We start from the raw sequence: 19830 nt of genomic DNA on the forward strand, positions 1-19830 counted from the left end.
CAGTTTAAGCTTTATTACATGTAATAAATCTTGTCATTACAGAAAATACAAATACATGGAACTGTAAACTGTAAACTACTATACTTTACATACATACACATCACTGCGTCGATAACTGTTCCTAAATGTAATATTCTGTTACCTAAACAGTTTATCAAAACATTCACAGATTGTCAGTAGTGACACTTTCTATGTGCAATAGATTTATGATAGAAAATTTACTGATACCCAATGTATAGTATTCTGAAATATAAAATAAAATATGCACATAATTTGTACTTGTGAAATCAAGCAATAAAGTATCAAAAACTGTAGTCAGTAGTCTGCATAGCAAAACTGATTGAACTTTAACAGTTCACATACATAACATTGACAAAGTACAACAAATTCTGTAAATGATATGTGCCCATGCAGTGGGAACTTGGAATACAGTCTCTAGTCTAGAATGCAAGACATCAGGTAGGTTACTATGACATCAAGGAGGTTACTATGGCATCAAGTAGGTTACTATGACATCAAGAAGGTTACCATGACATCAAGGATGTTAATATGACATCAAGGAGGTTATGGCTACAAGGAGGTTACTATGACATCAAGGAGGTTATTTTGGCATCAAGGAGGTTACTATGGCATGAAGTTGGTGTTTACTAATGTTATAAAAAATAATATCTTCATAGATTGATTCATAGTTTTTCAGATAAGCAATATTTGAGTCTCTTCTTGAGTAAAAATTTTCAAAGGGACCCGTTTGGGGGGCTAAAAATTGACCCAGCATTTGAAGTTTGAGTATTTTTATTCAACACTACATTTTCTGAACTAGATGGTGTGTTGTTCATTCAATGTGCATTCTTATAATAATTCATAATACATTTCAACCATTCACAGTAACATGTAATGGTCAATTCTGAGCATTTCAGCATTATGAAAACATGTTCATATTGCTGATTTGCTGTCAATCATCATTAATTATGTAAATAAAAATATGTAAATGTGTACAAGCATTCACTATAACAACAAAATACACATGCATGGTGCAACACCCTCTTCTTATTTACCACAACATTTACAATATTGACTATAACATCATATGCAATGCATCAATTCTTAAAACACATTTCACTTGTTTCTAAACAAGATAACAGAGATCAAGAAGTAAACTTAAAAACTGTTTTGACAACATGTACTATATATGTATCAAATCCTTAAGTAGTTTACATACAGCCATTAAACCATGATTATAATATCACTGAACCTTGAATTTACTATAATTGATAAATTTGTATCTCAGAAGACATCAACAGATGCTTGTTATTTTGAGCAACTTTTCAATGCTTACTTTGAGATCTATCCAACCAACCAACCAACCGACCAACCGACTGACCAACCAACCAACCAACCGGCCGGCCGGCCGACCGACCGATTAATTTGATTGGCATTCTAGCTTCAGATATAAACAACACTGAAGAACAACATATCAACTTACTATTCAAAGAATGCTGTTGCTTTTCACTACTTGTTTGTGATCTCTAACATCTACAATAAAGCTTTTAGACAATGAAATATTGTCAATTTTGAACGGTAACTTGGAAATGTTTGCAAAGATACATTCCATCTACTAAGACATTGATCACAAAAAGATGCTCCTTATTAAATATTAATACAAATGTATCTCCAAAATCTAATTTACTATTATAAAGGGACTATATTTCACTGTGTGTACTTTTCGTAATTACATTTCAGTGCCATGGTGATGCAAAGTCTACAGGTTCGTTTACTAGACCTGTGTGTACATCTCGTAATTACATTTCAGTGCCATGGTGATGCAAAGTCTACAGTTTCATTAACTTGACCCGGGTGTACTTCTCTTAATCTCCTTCGATTACACTTAGGACATGGTTTTGTTTCTGTCTTGCACGTTTTATGGAAAACTGTTTTACACCTTTCACACTGTGGACAAAAACAGTAATTTTTTATGTTAAATGGGAAACAAAATGTAACTGACTCTGACATAAATGCATTTAGGATATGGAATGATGACAATTTGGGAGTTACTTCTAAGAAATATTTTGACTAGAAATTTTCATTACTAAGGAATAATGTTGTTAATGGTGGTGGTTAATCACTGCATATCTATTGTGAAAACAGAGAGAAATGGATTTGACTTTTGCTACAGAGGACATAATTATATTACAAACCAGTTGATACTTCTGTTGCATACATGATCAAGGCAAATGTCAAGAATAACAAATGAAATTTGCATCAAAATAATACTGGAGTAGTGGTACTCGACTTGTGTATTCATAAAATAATACACAACCTTTGTGCTGAAAGTTTCTACACACTGAAATGGATATAAATCCAAGGAACTGATTGTCACACCTGATTACTTTGATACAATACACTTACCCTGACAGTAAGCTCCAAATCAAATGGATATATAATTTTGGGATTGTCACATATTTCACAGATAAATCCTTTCTGACTACACAGTGTGCATCCTTTGACATGTTTTGCAGCAAAGTTAATGATCTTCTTTAGAGTTTGTGTTAGATGACCAGACTGTACTTGTTTCAGGTCCTGGAGGGAGAATAACAATAACACGTAGCAGTGAGTACTTGCATCAAGACTTTAACATGAATACTATTGATATTTGCACTACAGTGCAAAACTGAACACAATATTTGCATATCTGTATGCAAATGATATACTAATGAGCATGCAATCATTCCTCATACATGTAATCACATAACTGTGTAGTTGTATTTTTAAAATGAAATTCGCTGTTTTTTGGAAATATTAGAACCCCATTTACATGAGAACCAGTGAGTACTCAGGGCATTTGCACTTGTGCTTGTAGCATTATCACTCACTTCACTCATGAAGGTACAGACACAAAGCATATCATGTAAATATCCAAAGTACAACACACTTAAACTCATACGTCATGGGATTAAGTTACAGTATTTATACTTTAACATAAAACTACCCGGTGACTATACATTGTAACTATGTATAAATAACATAGTCCATCAAAGGATATCTCACAACTTACTTGTATGGAGTATAAGTGTACATTTTCAAGCATGTATTCACGTGGCCAAATACGTCGTCTTAAATCTTCAGCCACTGACTGCTTGCATGTAAACAGATATGCTTTCAAGTTGTGCAGTTGTGATCGCAGAGTCTGTCAAAAATGTTTAGAAGTAAACAAGGATATTAACTAAGAGTAACATTATAAATGATTGGTTTGTGGTACAAATAATCAAACTAGGGTATCAGGTGACTGAGACGTGTCATTGTTTTCCTCAGCTTTGAGTGTCCATACAAGAGATAGGGCTTGACAGTCACATATATATGTTCAGAGATACTATTCACATAGGCCACTCTAGGCAGTGCTATAAAATTAGCTGGTGAATATCAAAGATAGTGCTGGATGTTCACACATAAATGCATATATGGACAGAGAGACTATTCACATAGGCCACTCTAGGCAGTGTCTGTCACTAGCTGTCTTATTGCTAACACTTACCTTTGCATCATTGAGTTCATTAATGTAATTATAAATAGCTGGATTGTACTGTTTTAAGTTAATAAGTGGCTCATCTTCAATTTGTTGAAGAAAAAGTTTGGTGAGCTTGGCCACTGAAAGAAAAACCCATTTAAAAGTCATTACAACTTGTTATAAAATCCAACATTATTATAGCAGAACTTTAACATATAATATTTAAACTTTTAATATTATTAGCATGATTGGACTAAGGTTCAGTAGTGCTATAGATATGGTGATGTGTAAGTGTGTACAAGTATGTTAATGTGTGTGTGGGAGGGGGTTGGGAGGGTGGGTGGGTGGGTGGGTGGGTAAAATACCAAGTCAAAAACTGCCAGACTGATTCCCTTGGTTGGAACATTACTATAAGTTAGGAAATTGTCTGAGTTGGGTAAAACAATGTGAATTTGAGTAACAAAATTAAACTCAGAGGGCAGATTTGTCTGAAAATTTGGTGGGAATGTTCAAACGAACTTGTAGATAGAAATCAATGTCACATGTAGAGAGCAGTGCTCTCCATCAGATGAAAAGCACAGACCAATAGAGAAATTCACTCATATGTACACATTCTTGAAGTTAAGGACAGTAAAGACAACTTACCTTTATGTTTACTGAAGTCCCAATTGTGGATAATTCTAGATGGAATAATAGCCTCATCATCCATGTGACACTCATAGCAGTAATAGCAGGCATCATAACTACACACCTTGGCCTTGCCGTAAACTATATGATAGAATAAACCATATTACTGATCATACCCCTAGTGGTCAACTGTAACTATGAAATTTGTCATTCTGGTGAGAATCGTTGACCAACACAGATCAAAGCTCAATGCTAAAAACTTTGAACTGCTTGTGCATTACAACCTTTGTAAATCATACTACTGATATTATACCCATGACATTATTCATACATAAAGGACTCAGGAAGCCCAACTGGTCATGGACTTGCCTACTCATGACGATATCTGAGATCAAATTTTGATGGTTTGAAATTCTGTTGACTTGAAATTTGTTACTTTATTTATGATTCACAACGTTACTGAATGTGATTCACTGTAATTTGGACTGTATGCACTACATTTTATACTTGAAATTCCATGTAATAAATCATTTTATACTTGAAATTCCATGTAATAAATCAATTTGGAGATTTATTGACACTAATAATTAATCTGAATAAGAGCTACAAGAAGACATATAAACCTTTTTTTTTAAAAATGTAAAATAAATGCAGGTCTCATAGCCACCCAGAATGTGATATTGATGAACAATATGAATGGGATAACAAACATACATTTCTGATAAAATAGCTCTGGAGATTGCAGACTACAGACAAAGTCCTGAGTCCTGATTTTCACTTTTACGTTGTTGTTTTTTATCTGTCCTTTTGATTTTAGGCGTGCTCTTGAATCTGAATCTGAATCTGAAAGTGTGGCTATCTATACTCTTGGAGTATTACAGCTAGATACTTACTGATTCCAATGGGTCTAGAACAGCCTTTACATTGGTAGTTTTGTGAATCTAAACCCTTCTCTGTTGTGATTTCTGTGAGTAGAGTCAGCAGGGCATGACTTCTCTGAAAAGAACAAAACACAAAAGTTTCTATTTATAAATTATATATTAAATTGAAATGTGTATACTTCTCAGGGAAAACACTGAAAAAAGTCACCAGTGAGAAACTTGTATAAGTACAAACTGTGAAACAAGAACTCCTGAAATTTTGAAAAAATGTAGTCACAAATAAACCATCTCATAGACAAGGAATCAGAGTTCATTGGTAGCTAGGTTACAAACAATGATAGTGGAGTTATGATAGTTGAATAGTTAGAGTGGGTGGCAGTTACAGCCTTGTTACTGTTGTGTTTATGAGTAGGTAAGTCCTTGGGTAAGATTTGGACCACAGTCAACCCAGCTGTATAATTTTGGACCTGGTAGGATAGGATAGAGGTTGCAATGTGAATGCTTTAATCCTACGCACTTACAGAGGCTGTAATGGATTGTATGCTCCTCAGGGAGTTGAAGGAATTATACTGGGACAGCTGTGTCGATATTCATTGTGAAATGGCCTGGGTTTGATAAATTTGTACTATTATGATGATTAATGGTCAAAATGAGAAAACAAAGAAGTCCACAAGTATCACATAACTCAATAGGCATTGGTGTGAAAACAGAAGATTGGCAGTCAAACAGAATTGTGCATGAAGCAATGATGAAAATTCTTCAGAGGCCTCTAAGCAAAGCAGAATTTATCCTAGCTATGACCTACAATTAATGGCACAAGCCAGTCATAAAGCTTCCTAACCAATAATAGTTGTGATGATATGATCATGCTAACAGCAAAGAATAACCATGTGACTTGAGTATTTAATGTACATCTCAGAATATACAAGTTCAGCTATATTTGTGTGACTGTTTTAAGATGACTTCTTTTATGGTCACACCATCCACAGACTGCAAATGATTTTCCTAAAGCCTTCTTTACATATATTTATCATGTTTTGAAGTGTTTTGAACTTTTTCTATCCTACAGAACTCTGCATTTACTCTCTCAGAACCCATTTTCAATGTTAGAATTCTTACAACACCAATGTTTTTATGATTTTTAATATCCATTCACAAAATATCCATTCACAAAATATCCATACAAAAGGAACCGATGCCACTGGCACTGTAGCACAACTGACTACACCATAATCCAGTTGTTATTGGTATGTACTTATTAGTGTTACTGAGTCAACAGTAACTACAAGGTAATTAAAAAATCAGTTTATAGCTAAAATGACTGTTACTGTGCTAGTTTAAACATTTCAGAAATTTGACTTTAAGTAAGCTGTTAGTGTTACTATGGGCATTGTTAGTGTTGCTATGTTTTAGCCCCAATTGTGCATACACCCTATAGGAGTCTATTAGAAAGGCTTCTGTCCATCCATTTCCATTAACTGTTATTTCTCCGCAATGCCTTGGCCAATTTTTAGTAACCTGCCACAAAGTTGACATATGATCCTTCATGTAATATTTTTGTTATCATGTCAAATTTAGCAGGTATTTTAGTCAAATATCGATCTAACATGTAAATATGATACATGGATGATTGATTCAAAAGGCTGCAATTTGAAATCTTACATGGTTTGAAATGAAGTCTACTATAATATATGCAGTCTATAATATGCGGAAAAAGCATGAATTTAACATATGACCTTGGTGATCAAGGTCAAGGTCAATTTGTATTCTCAATAGCAAATCAAACTATGACAATATGGATGTAGATGTCTGAACAAATCTTCAAGTAGTACTATTATTGAAACAGTCTCTAAGATATCGTACAAATAGCAGATTTTTGTAACAAAAAATTTGGCTAAATTCCACATACATATGCAAGAGATAATGACATTTTTATACAAAATATGAACAAAAATCAGCCAAAGCTTGGCAGAAAACGTAGCTGTGGACAGATGAACAAACTGATCAGTAGCCTCTCTGTTATTTTAAGCCAGTTAGTAGCTAAAAGTGTACATACATTATCTACTATAGTGGCTACAAAGACAATTCTACAAATACTGTATATTTATATGAATGAAATCAGGAAAACAATACATGTACTTGCTCATCTTCTATTTGAGAAAGCCTGATCAGCATTTGCGATTTATCTACTACACTCTGAATTTACAGCAAATGAAGAACTGTCAGCTAAAGTTGAAAATAATTATTGACAACTAAACTTACAGGGTCTGCAGACATGGCTGTCAAACAGTGGGCTAGTGGCACTACTTCAAAATCTGTTTCTTTGAGTAATTCACTGTCTTCTGTTTTGTCACAGCCAGGCTGTAAAAGTGATACAATTCAGTCACTTCTTTGTTTATATCTTCTACTTATTATACCCCTATGCCCATATCAATCATTCTTGACTACATTTAACATGAACATTATGATTATGATGTTTACCATCTATAAGTATGGGACATTAAATATCATGATATTCATGTTAAACATCAAGGGAAACATCTTTCTGATTGGAACAGATACCATGATTCTGAATAAAAAACACAAACAAAATGGTGACTGAATTTTGCCTAGTGATATTTCCATATATGGGATTACATAGCAAGTAAATTTGACTACTGAAATAGCCATATCCGAGTAATACTGTGTGGAAATTTTCAATTCTATATTTGTAAGCAAACTGTACAAGCACATTAGTCATCTGACTTGACTGTACACTACGCTCTGTGATTTATTCTCCAATATATTTCTTCATTCGGACAAGGAAATTACGAGTGACCTAAGGGGCTTTGTCACTATGAGTCACTAGACAAGTGATAGCTTAATAAATATTCCTACTACAGGTGACTTTCATTACAAAGACCAGATTGTAATACTACCAATGCCATTGCATACAATTTTACTTCTTCCAACTTTCTGCAACATATCTGAGATATTGGAATTAAGAATGTCCAAAGTTTGAATTTAGCAGATACAAAGTAAGATACGCTAAAGGATTTCATTGTGCTCACACCTTCATCATGACAGCAACGTACAAAACTTTGTACAATTATGAAATAATTCACTCATATTTACTCAATCCAGTATTGTGTTATATATATTATGAGTATGAAATTGTTAACTTACATTCACTCAGTTCAATATTGTATTTTGTGTCTGTAGGGGAAGCTAATGTTATGCTGATGTCTTTCTGTCAGTCAGTGTGTGTGTGTGTGTGTGTGTGTGTGTGTGTGTGTGTGTGTGTGTGTGTGTGTGTGTGTGTTGGACCATGTATGATCTTGAAAACCACAGCATGGATTTGTATACAATTTGGTACACACATTCTATGGAGCTATGTCTAGAACTGACAAGACAATGGGCTAAAACATGCATACACATTTGCCTTATTAGCATATTTTTGCAGCTTTTTGATATTTTTTTATGTATTTCACATGGCTTTCACTTTAAATACATGAAATGAAACTTGCTTTAGCTCAACTAAGTACCCAAAATAACATTTTCTGACAAAGTTTCCTACATCTACAGTGCAATCACTTTAATTTGAAAACAGTTCCAAGCAGAACCTTTTAAATATCCTCAAGAAATAACTAGGTGAGCAATTGTTTATTTAGAAATCCACAGACACACACAGACACATACACCGACACACACACACACATACATACATACATACATACATACATACATACATACACACATACAAACAAACACACATATACACACATACTCACACACATGTACACACACACACCCACACCACACACACACACACACACACACACACACACACACACACACACACACACACACACACACACACACACACACACACTACCATGCCTATTAAGGTTCAGTAGAGCTCATATTAATATGTTAGCCAAGCTATGTCTATTTCTAACTACAACATACACCATAGTAGTTGTACAGTTAATATAATTATTTATTGTAAGCAAAGGACTTCCAAATCAATTTGAAATGCTCGTTTTATGGCCTACTATACAATGCCATATACTTGTTTTGACCCAAAACCTCATGGTTAAAAAATTGCTATGGGCATGGTGGTGGTTGTTCAGAATTGTTTGCCCATTTTGGAATACTAAAATGTCACTGTATGTATTTAGCATGATATGAAAACATGACATGATTGACCCTACCTGATCTTTGATTGGACCTTTATCTCTGTAAGGTAACTGAGTTAAGAGGTCAGCCATAACTGGGGATGGTGCTTGTTTATTTCTTGGTACATAGCTCTGAAGAAGTGAACCAAAACTTTCACCTGGAAAATAAAAAGTGCCAATGGTGTTGTAACACAAAAATAACATTTTTTACCATATTTAATATTATCTGGTCTATTTATCTAATATCTGTAACTCTCAACAAGACACTCCCATTTGATTGTGAACTGCCATACAGACATACACATTGAGAGAGCAGATATAAAAGACACAGTTGTACTTAAATTACCATGCTATTTTTTTGCATACATATATAAGGTACATTGTTGCATTCTATTTTTATTATTATTTAGCAATGTTATCATCCTTACTCTTTTCTCTGATTGGTGACACTGTTTCTCCCTCAGGAGTTCTCAGTTTTTCAAATTCTGATGACCATCCACTCCTCGCTGACAGACTGTTTCCAACATAACTTCCCAAGTCTTCATCCTCGCCAGCAGCGATTCCTGTTTCTATTTCCTCCCCTTCCATACTATTGGTGGATTCCACATACCCCTGTGATGTATCCGCAGCCTCTTGTACATTTGCAACAACTTTAACTTCAGCCACGACCTCACTCACTTCTGGCATAGCCTCCATTTTAGGGGATGACTCTTCAGGTTTTTCACATGCAGCATTAGATTCATTCGTTTTTTGAGCATTGTCTGATCTCTGACCTTCAACCTTTGACCTCTTCCCACCTGACTGTTTTTCTGAAGAATATCCTAATTCTGAGTTTAGTTCTTTCTGTGCCATCATTCCAGCAACGAATTCACTTTTTCCTTTCTCAAATGTATGTACTTTGCTTGTACTTGTAGACTCAGTGACCTGGGGGTTTGATTCTTGTTTTAATGATACACTCCCCTCAGCCAAATGACTAACAATTTGTCCTTGATTTCTGCTACCTCTCTTTGACAACAAGTAATCATCTGGAGGGGTTGCTAGGAGACTAGAGCTCATCTCACTCTCTCTGTAACTGTACTCAGATGATGGACTCACTAATTCATCCAGACCACTGCCACTATCATGTCTCCCTAGTGGTCTTGATTTAACCTTAGGTTTCTTTGTAGCCTTCCTGAATTCAATTTCTACAGGACTGGTAGGTGGTGGCTCTTCACTATATTCATAACCTGCCAATGTTTAGATGGTAAAATAAACATGACATATAATACATTCTTATCAGTGCATTACGCAACAGCCTCAATGTGTTTTACAGCACTAAAAAAAGAAAAAGCATCACGAAGGGTTAAACTGTAAAAATGTCCGACCTTAAAAACTGTTAAAACCTAATATCCAAGATGAAATTTAAACAAAGAAGGACCTTAACAAATTATAAAAACTATCATAATGCCAAGTAAAATGTATGGCACAAGAATTATCAAAGGATAAAATCATATCAAAGGATAAAATGATTTCATCATGGCTTAAAACACTTGCCCTAGTACCAATATTACTGATCTACTTTTTTTGCACATCTGCAACTTGAAGTTCTATCTTTGAGTCCTATAGACTACTAATCCTGGTTTACAGTGTTTTGGCAATATATGTGTAGCTGTAGGTTTAACATGACTGGACTGTATAGCTGTAGGTTTAACATGACTGGACTGTATAGCTGTAGGTTTAACATGACTGGACTGTATAGCTGTAGGTTTAACATGACTGGACTGTATAGCTGTAGGTTTAACATGACTGGACTGTGTAGCTGTAGGTTTAACATGACTGGACTGTATAGCTGTAGGTTTAACATGACTGGACTGTATAGCTGTAGGTTTAACATGACTGGACTGTATAGCTGTAGGTTTAACATGACTGGACTGTATAGCTGTAGGTTTAACATGACTGGACTGTATAGCTGTAGGTTTAACATGACTGGACTGTATAGCTGTAGGTTTAACATAACTGGACTGTATAGCTGTAGGTTTAACATGACTGGACTGTATAGCTGTAGGTTTAACATGACTGGACTGTATAGCTGTAGGTTTAACATGACTGGACTGTATAGCTGTAGGTTTAACATGACTGGACTGTATAGCTGTAGGTTTAACATGACTGGACTGTATAGCTGTAGGTTTAACATGACTGGACTGTATAGCTGTAGGTTTAACATGACTGGACTGTGTGTATATCTGTAGGTTTAACATGACTGGACTGTATAGCTGTAGGTTTAACATTACTGGACTGTATAGCTGTAGGTTTAACATGACTGGACTGTATAGCTGAAGGTTACGTGAAATGTACAACATAATTTATGATTTTTCACTTTTATCATAGTTTAAACTTACCTGCAGAGACTGGTGAGGTTGTTGCTGATGCACTGGCAGAATCACTTTCAGTAACACCAAGTCCCACTAATTTTAGAGGTGAAGTACCCCACATATTTAGAACAGATGAGTTGTAGGATAGTTGGAAGACAAAATCACTTAGACCTGTTGAGAAGAAGATAATTATCTCTTTATATAAAAAACCCCCAAAAATACATATATATAGTAGTATTAATACAGATATGTAAGGGTGACCCATATTTTTCTGTTTTTCTGTTAGGCCAAATAAAAAAAGTTGTTTGGTTCCGGTTACCTGACCTCACCGACCCTAAACATTTTTTTTTCGTATTCAAGAAAAAATAATAATAAAATTGCGAAAATCATGAAGTCTTGCAAGAAATAGTGGCTGCGGAAACTGACATCAACTTTAAAAAAAGACAATACAAAACTATTTTCCAATCTGTAATGGCTGTACATCTGATGGGAAGAAATAAGCAACACAGAGACCATTTAGAAAACAATGTAAAACCTGAATTAGACACTCACACATGAAAACAAAAATATAATAAAATATAATAAAAAATCTACCTACCCCACCTATAGTTATTGCAACACATAGAACCACTAAATACCTTGTACATAGTTCTTCATTATATAGGGTTGTTCTTGGTCTCTAAGGTAACTATATGAGTGGTAGAACGTCTTTAGTTTTCCAGTATCTAGTAGCATTGCAGCAATGTAACTTTCCATTAAACCATCATTTAAGGCTAACCGAATCCAGGCCTGATTATTTCAAATAGATGCATATCACAATTATTGTGTTGTATGTGTATAGTATGACACATTGAATATCATTGAAGTGATTATTCTAATGATCCTACAACTAGACACCCAAAGTTACATAAACCCTCATAATATTCTCTTGAATGCATGCTACATGTATATGTGAGTATGTAGATTCTGTGATATTCCAGAAAATCCTAAAATTGTAAGACATCTCAGTATACATGTAAATCTGTAAAGTGTCCAAAATCCTTAAAGTTGCACTATATCTGTAAAGTCTCTTAAAGTTGCACTATATCTGTAAAGTCTCTTAAAGTTGCACTATATCTGTACAGTTGCACTATATCTGTAAAGTCTCTGAAATCTCTGAAATCAAATTTCTCCTAAATAGTTCTATATTGCTAAGATAAAAGTACAAAACTTACCCTGCACTGTCCAATCTCTGTAGTGATATGGGCAAGGTGATTCAGTTGCTTCACTACATCTTTATGGGTAAAACTCACCAGAAACTGCCAAAAGTTCTGAAATTTCAAATTTACAACTAAGTTGAAATGCACATAAACAACTTGTTTTCTCTTCTTTTAAGGTATTAGTAATATTAGGATATAAACCCCACTGAGGTATGAAATTAGTCAATGATGCAAGCTATTTTATACTTATTTACTGGTGATACTGAGATGTTCAAACTTCAAAACACACAATAATTACATATATTATGATTTATGGTGATGTCATAGATTATACATCAACAAATGGTGATGTCATAGATTATACATCAACAAATGGTGATGTCATAGATTATACATCAACAAATGGTGATGTCATAGATTATACACCAACAAATGGTGATGTCATAGATTGTACACCAACAAATGGAGAAGATAATTGAATTAAGTCTTAGTACAGAACAGTTTCTAAGATATACAGAAATTTAATTTTTGTGAAAAAAAAAATGGTTTCCATTCAGTCAAAAAATCACAAGGTTGCAAAAATAAAGTGGTGTGCATATGCCCATGGACCCTCCACCTATGGTTGAGTGTCTATGATATGCCCCAACATACTATGTCACTTTTCTGTAGCAAGCACAAATACATTGGTATAAAGGCATGGATGGATATTGAGAACAATACCTTCGGGCGGCTACAAAGATCAAAATTAAAATCTGGTATATCTTGTGAAGTCAAGAGAATGGGATGGGATGATAGAGAGAAATGTTAGTACTTTGCTAGAAAGAAGTATCAATGTTAGACTATACTAGGCAGTCAGTCTACACACAAAAAAAAGGAAAAATACTTGGAAAAACAAACCACAACATCAACTTTCTGAGTGACTACTTGTGCAAACTTGAGAGTGGTGTTATAGTATAGTATAGTATAGTATAGTATAGTATCGTATAATTGTTTATTATAGTGACATGAGGTTTACCTGAAAAGTTTACATTGACAAAAAAAAAAGAACAATAAATAATAACACCTCCCAGCCCAACGATTGGACTTATAAGTCACCTCAACAATAATTTACAGAACAAAAGGTAGTCAAACAGCTAAGCACAGAAATTCAAATAACAAGTCAACTTAACCTATGTTGACTCAAAAGACAAATTTCTAGACTTGATTGCCATCTTATGTATTACATCATGACATGACATGTTACATCACCAGAGGCAATAGGATTACAGTGTATTTGTCTTTTTACTCTACATTGTATACTGAATGTGAGCAATACATTCATTTTAACACTGGACATTCAAAGTCAATATTCATATACATCCTATATCATACATTGATGATTTCATGATTCATCTTGCTGTCAAATCATGTTATCAGAACAAAATAGAAAGCATCAAGTTATATTTACAGTTGCAATTTTCATCCTAGTCTTTACGATACAACAGTTGTGCCACACTATTGGCCAGCACTCACTCAGTGGTTTAGAAACCTGATAGGGCTGAACAACACAACATATCTTACAGTGGTTAAGAAGCCTGATAGGGCTGAACAACACAACATATCTTACAGTGGTTTAGAAGTCTGATAGGGCTGAACAACACAACATATCTTACAGTGGTTTAGAAGTCTGATAGGACTGAACAACACAACATATCTTACAGTGGTTTAGAAGTCTGATAGGACTGAACAACACAACATATCTTAGTCTGTCTCAACCAAAAACAAGTGTACATTCAACACTTTCTATTTCAACCTCTCCTAAGTAGGGTTCTCCATCAAATATTCAACCTTTTAATCAATGACCAGCAATTACATTTCAGACTCAATTTATAAAAACACACCATCAATCCGTCCTACCTTGACTTAGTTAAAGTTCAGTAGTTGCTGATGACAAGGTGAAGTCTCTGTGGGAGTGTGTGTACATATATAGTTGTGCAAAGTTTTGTGATTGCATGCAAATGTCTGTGTTTGTGTTTGTGTTTGTGTTTGTGTTTGTGTTTGTGTTTGTGTTTGTGTTTGTGTTTGTGTTTGTGTTTGTGTTTGTGTTTGTGTATATAATACAACCACACACACACACACACACCTGTCAGGTTTGGAACTTTATTCATAGAGTTAGAAAACTGGTCAGTAGAAAGTAAACATTTTAAGAAAGATAGACTGGTATAGTAATATACTTTGCAAGATAACCAGACCACAAAAGGTGACAGAATATTTGAGAGCCATCACCAGAAAGAAAAGAGAAAAGTTTGTACTGTATATTTTAAACATACCGGTGTTGAGGTTCTTGCTGTACTGGCTGAACTGAAATAACTTGACAACTAAAACCAACAAAAAAATCAAAACAAATGATAAATTGTCAAATTCTGTATACTAGTATACTGAAAACTTTACAACTGTCTCATTCTTTGAATATTTTGAATTGATACTTTTTGTAATAATGTTTGACATATATACAGGATAGAACTTATACTGGAGCTGTTTGGTCAACTGTCGCATTTATATTGTGTTATATTATGTTACCATTCACAGCGTGCACTGCTGCAGTATACCCATAGCATGCACACACATGCACCCACTCATGCACACACACACACACACACACACACACACACACACACACACACACGCAAGTGTACACACATGCACACACACACACAAATGCACGCACACACACAGACACACACACACAAACGCACGCATACACACACAAATGCACGCACACACACATACATACACACACACACAAACGCACGCACACACACACACACATACACACATTCACACACATACATACACACATACACACACAAACACACACACACATACACACACAAACACACATACACACATACACACACATATACACACATACACACACACATACACACATACACACACACACACACACTCAAAATTGAGAATAGGTCAAAGCAAACAAGGTTCTGGAAAACCTAAATTTGAGAATCAATTTCAAAATTACGGTCTATAGCAACTGCAATAATGCCCATAGCAACCATTACCATGCCCATGCCTAATTTCATAGCAAGCTGAGTTAGTGAGGTCTTGGACATAAACATTCCAACATTACATTACCGGTATCAACGTTCAAAGTAACCATGACACTATGTTTTGCTTTGGATTTCAACAAAAATAATAATGATTAGCCTAGAGAATGAACACTGAGATCCAAAGACAACATACCAAAGTCATGTAAACACTTCCAATGTTAACCATGAACATAACAACTGTCATGGCAACAATGAACCTGAAAGAGGTGTTTTGAAATGAAACAAGTATGGATTATTGAAGCCTGTTGCAACTATCACCTTACAAGTTAGATATAGTTACTGCATAATGCAATGTATTAACATTAATTAAGAATAAATGACTAGATGCTTAGTCAGGCGTGATATGATAGTTACAAATCTGCAGCATAACATTATGGTAATTCTTACGAATAAATAAACAGTAACAAGTAGATTCTTTTTGGTGCTTTTAAAGTCTTACTTGACCTTGAACCAAAAAGAGTTTACTAATTCCTGTCAGCTACTCTGCAGTGTATAGTATACTATACTATAGTATCAGTAATCTCGGTCTTACCATAAAGCCATGTGTTACAATTTGTAGTAAATTTGTTACCTTATTAGAAAAGGAATCACGTAATCCATGTAAGAAAATAGCCTCAATGATGTTACAGACAGCATTGGCAGAATCACCACTGTAAACAATAACAAGATAGTTCAATGTCAGCATACAAAGTGTGTTGACCTTGTAGACATGTGTGCTATACGTATAACAGTTCAATAAGTGTTTGGACCTAAAAAATATTATCATATCTATTCAATGCTCTCTCAAATTTTATAAAAATGAGTGGTGTTTAGAGTCACCTTAATGAATTCAGATACAAAATATTAGGACACAGTGAGACCTGCAGTAAGTGCAGCTAGATATTCCATGTTATGATTGTAATGTACATGTTAATGGCATTACATTTACCTCCTAACAGCTGAGTCTGAACTGATGTGATGTTGTTGTATCTGAAAATACAAAATGTAAATTAAAATAACTGTTTCCTCAAAATAGAAAGATCTGATTGTGGGATTCCTTTGTATTATAGAGGGTATTATACAGAAAAGTATGTGTGTGTAGCCAATGTGTTTACTGTCCTTGGTTTGTACTTGTTAGTAAACTCAAAACATATCACTTCAATTAAGCAGGGCTTTGCTGTCAGGCATCATAATTCTAGTTATCTGCAAGTTAAGAAACCATAGGCTGACTAGTATTGATATTACTATTTGGTTATAATGCAAATTCCTACACATACTTAGAATACACGTCTCTTACTTGAAAAAGAAATTTCAATAAATTACCTTCTTAATAACCCTTGACAGTTCCTTGCTCAAATTTTTCTTGACTTTGCTTTGAAAATTGTCTTTACTTTGTGATTCACCATCATCTACAGAAAGAATACAACATGTACATCCACTGTGCCATGGGAAAAAACCCCGATGAAGAATATCTATGAATGTCATAATACTAGTATACAGGGTAAATGAGCCAACTTGTACCGAGGACAAGTTTTTACAAAAGTACAAAAGCTGTCCCAAGTATTACTAACATGGTGAAATTTGAGTTTGTCTTTGTAATACATAACCATACACTATCCATCCTAAGTTACATAAACTAGTATAAAGGGGAAATGTTAGCACTATTATGTTGGGCGTTTGTTTTACATGTTATAAATCCCAAAATCACAATGTCACTCCTGAAAACCAATAAAAGGAAACTTCTTACAAAAATGAAGTAGATATGATAATTTTAATACGTGATTTTTTTTAAATTTCAGCATATCGTGTCAAGTTTTGACAATCAAAGTTCAAACGCAGTCGACGAGGTGTAACGTTATGTCGATAGCAATTGCATCAATATCATAGAGACTGTACTGATAAAAATAAATATCTACTTGCCTGGTTTGTCTTGTAGACTCATTGCAACTACATGTGATGTAATATGTACTTTTTAAAGACAAAACAGCAATATATTGCCGTTTATAATACGCAAATTCTATCATCGGACGAGAATTTGAGAAAGACGAAATTATAACCTGTGTACGCCGCCATGTTTGACTAGCGCCCTCTGCGACCCTGAGGTCAAAAACTTAGTAGTCTCTTGTTTTTCCCTATACATATTAGTCGTCTCGATTCTTCGAAAGCACATTGTCCTTGTTCATTTTTGAATAAAACGGACTAAAACACAAAATTAATAGGTTTGATATGTGTTCCCCTCCTCTTTTGTTGCATCCTCTTCATCCAGTTAATGGGAAGAAAGGCTTACTGGTCATTTCCATTCAGACGACTCAATGACCTGTATGTCACAAAGGGGTGACAAGTACCAGTAATTGGGTGCTGACTTTTGGTTGACAGACAAGCTGTTTAACCCACTATATGTAAATCAACAGTAATGAATTATCATATTAGGCAAGTGTACTTTTACATTGTTCAGCTTTAGAACATTTTGTCCCCAGCCCCCACCAGTTCCTCCCTTTTAAGATTTACTCATATCAAATTGTGATATCATTTCTAAATGATTCATCTATTTCTTCATTCATCTTGGAATCGTTAATTTTAAAATCATAAAGATGGTTGTGTACTTACATACAATCTAAACAAAACATAAACAAAACAAACACATTTCACACCCCTGGATAAAAGGATAACTATCATAGGTGAAACTGGCTGCAATAATTTCAGCATTAGTTTTTGTTTCTGAGATTTTCTTTATTCCGGGGATTCCAACATGACTCATCAACATGCATGATGTTATTTTTGAGTGCAATCCTTGGAATCATTAAAGTTCAGGAACAACAAATAACGCTGCAATTATTGCAGTTACAATGATACACTCTTGTACACAGACAACTTCTTTGAATCAATTCATCTTACATTCTCGCTCATAACAGTTGACAATATACACTGTAAAACAGAGAACTTCTTTGGATCAATTTATTGTACATTCTCAGTCATAACAGTTGACAAGAGACAATCATTATATATACAATGTCAACCTTTATTGTTGCCATCTAAATCAATCAGCTTAATACACATTTCAGAGTCATATAATAGTAACACACACAACAAAAACTGTTTTGTGTGGTTAAAGACAGAGAGAATACAACATAGCAAAGCGACAAATAGTAAAGAGTAAAGAGTAATTTGACTTCTGTATACCTTGACAATTTCAAGGATTTAGAGTTCACTGATTTCACCACTTACATTAAAGTTTCGTATACTTTTATTTCCATTGAACTACTTATAGAAGATTCTTCTATCATTGGTACTTTCACCAAGAAAATGTCGTCAAAATATGATAGTGTCTTTTAGGTAAAGCATTTCATATTTTCTACAAGAAAAACATTTCTACAAATAGATGAGTTAGACTGTGTGTTAGCAATACATATTAATGTATTGCTTCTTGCATATCCACATAATACATTGCTGATTGTACACTCCTGAGGTTTGTTAAGGTACTACTAATATCTGGTAAAACTACACCAAATCAAATAGAGAGTAAATGCTGGTCTATAAAAAAAACCCATTCAGTTCCATATATGGACCAGCTATCAAATACACAACACATCTATTTAGTATTGTGTGAATTAAACAGTTACACATAGAGTCTAGGTGTATCAAAGTATTAACTGAAGGTGTTGTTGAAGTGTCCTACTAGACTAGATTAACCATCTATCATGATCAAAGCTGTTCATAAAGTACTTAGACAGCCTTCATACTAATAATTAATAATAATTGTAATATCTTACATCCCTTTTTTGCATATCATATCAAATGCACAAAGAAAGCTAAATACTTACATAACCTATATCTTGTATACATGTACACTGAATTGCTACAAACACTCATTGTCAAGCAGTGTTCCACACAGTTCCACGGCTACAACATCTTGACTAATTTGAATACAGACACTCAACAGTCTTTCATTAACTATTTAGGGTTTCAGGGTGGGTGGAAGAATTTTGTAAAAATAACATTAACCCATTCAGTACTGAAAACTTTGCCG

The 19830-nt window shown here is 34.4% G+C and overlaps 1 protein-coding gene across 3 annotated transcripts; it reads right to left on the reverse strand.

Moving 5' to 3' along the window:
- Positions 1 to 268: 268 nt before the first annotated feature.
- Positions 269 to 17876, reverse strand: LOC144438747 (pleckstrin homology domain-containing family M member 1-like). 3 transcript variants are annotated; one of them, XM_078127902.1, is made up of 17 exons: positions 17724 to 17876; positions 17127 to 17212; positions 16753 to 16793; positions 16396 to 16474; positions 15027 to 15074; positions 12733 to 12828; positions 12157 to 12307; positions 11546 to 11689; positions 9596 to 10375; positions 9204 to 9325; positions 7273 to 7371; positions 5023 to 5125; positions 4148 to 4270; positions 3530 to 3642; positions 3053 to 3184; positions 2407 to 2577; positions 269 to 1947 (listed from the first exon to the last, which is right to left on the reverse strand). In XM_078127902.1, the coding sequence occupies exons 1-17, from the start codon at positions 17743 to 17745 to the stop codon at positions 1807 to 1809; spliced, it is 2451 nt and encodes an 816-aa protein (XP_077984028.1). In that variant the 5' UTR covers positions 17746 to 17876; the 3' UTR covers positions 269 to 1806. The 3 variants fall into 3 exon arrangements, with proteins under 3 accessions (XP_077984028.1, XP_077984027.1, XP_077984030.1); XM_078127901.1 differs by having other exon boundaries at positions 9596 to 10393; XM_078127904.1 differs by lacking the exon at positions 7273 to 7371 and having other exon boundaries at positions 9596 to 10393.
- Between the last annotated feature and the right edge of the window lie 1954 nt (positions 17877 to 19830).

Source organism: Glandiceps talaboti, chromosome 8 (genome assembly GCF_964340395.1).
Source record: "Glandiceps talaboti chromosome 8, keGlaTala1.1, whole genome shotgun sequence".
NCBI lineage: Eukaryota > Metazoa > Hemichordata > Enteropneusta > Spengelidae > Glandiceps > Glandiceps talaboti.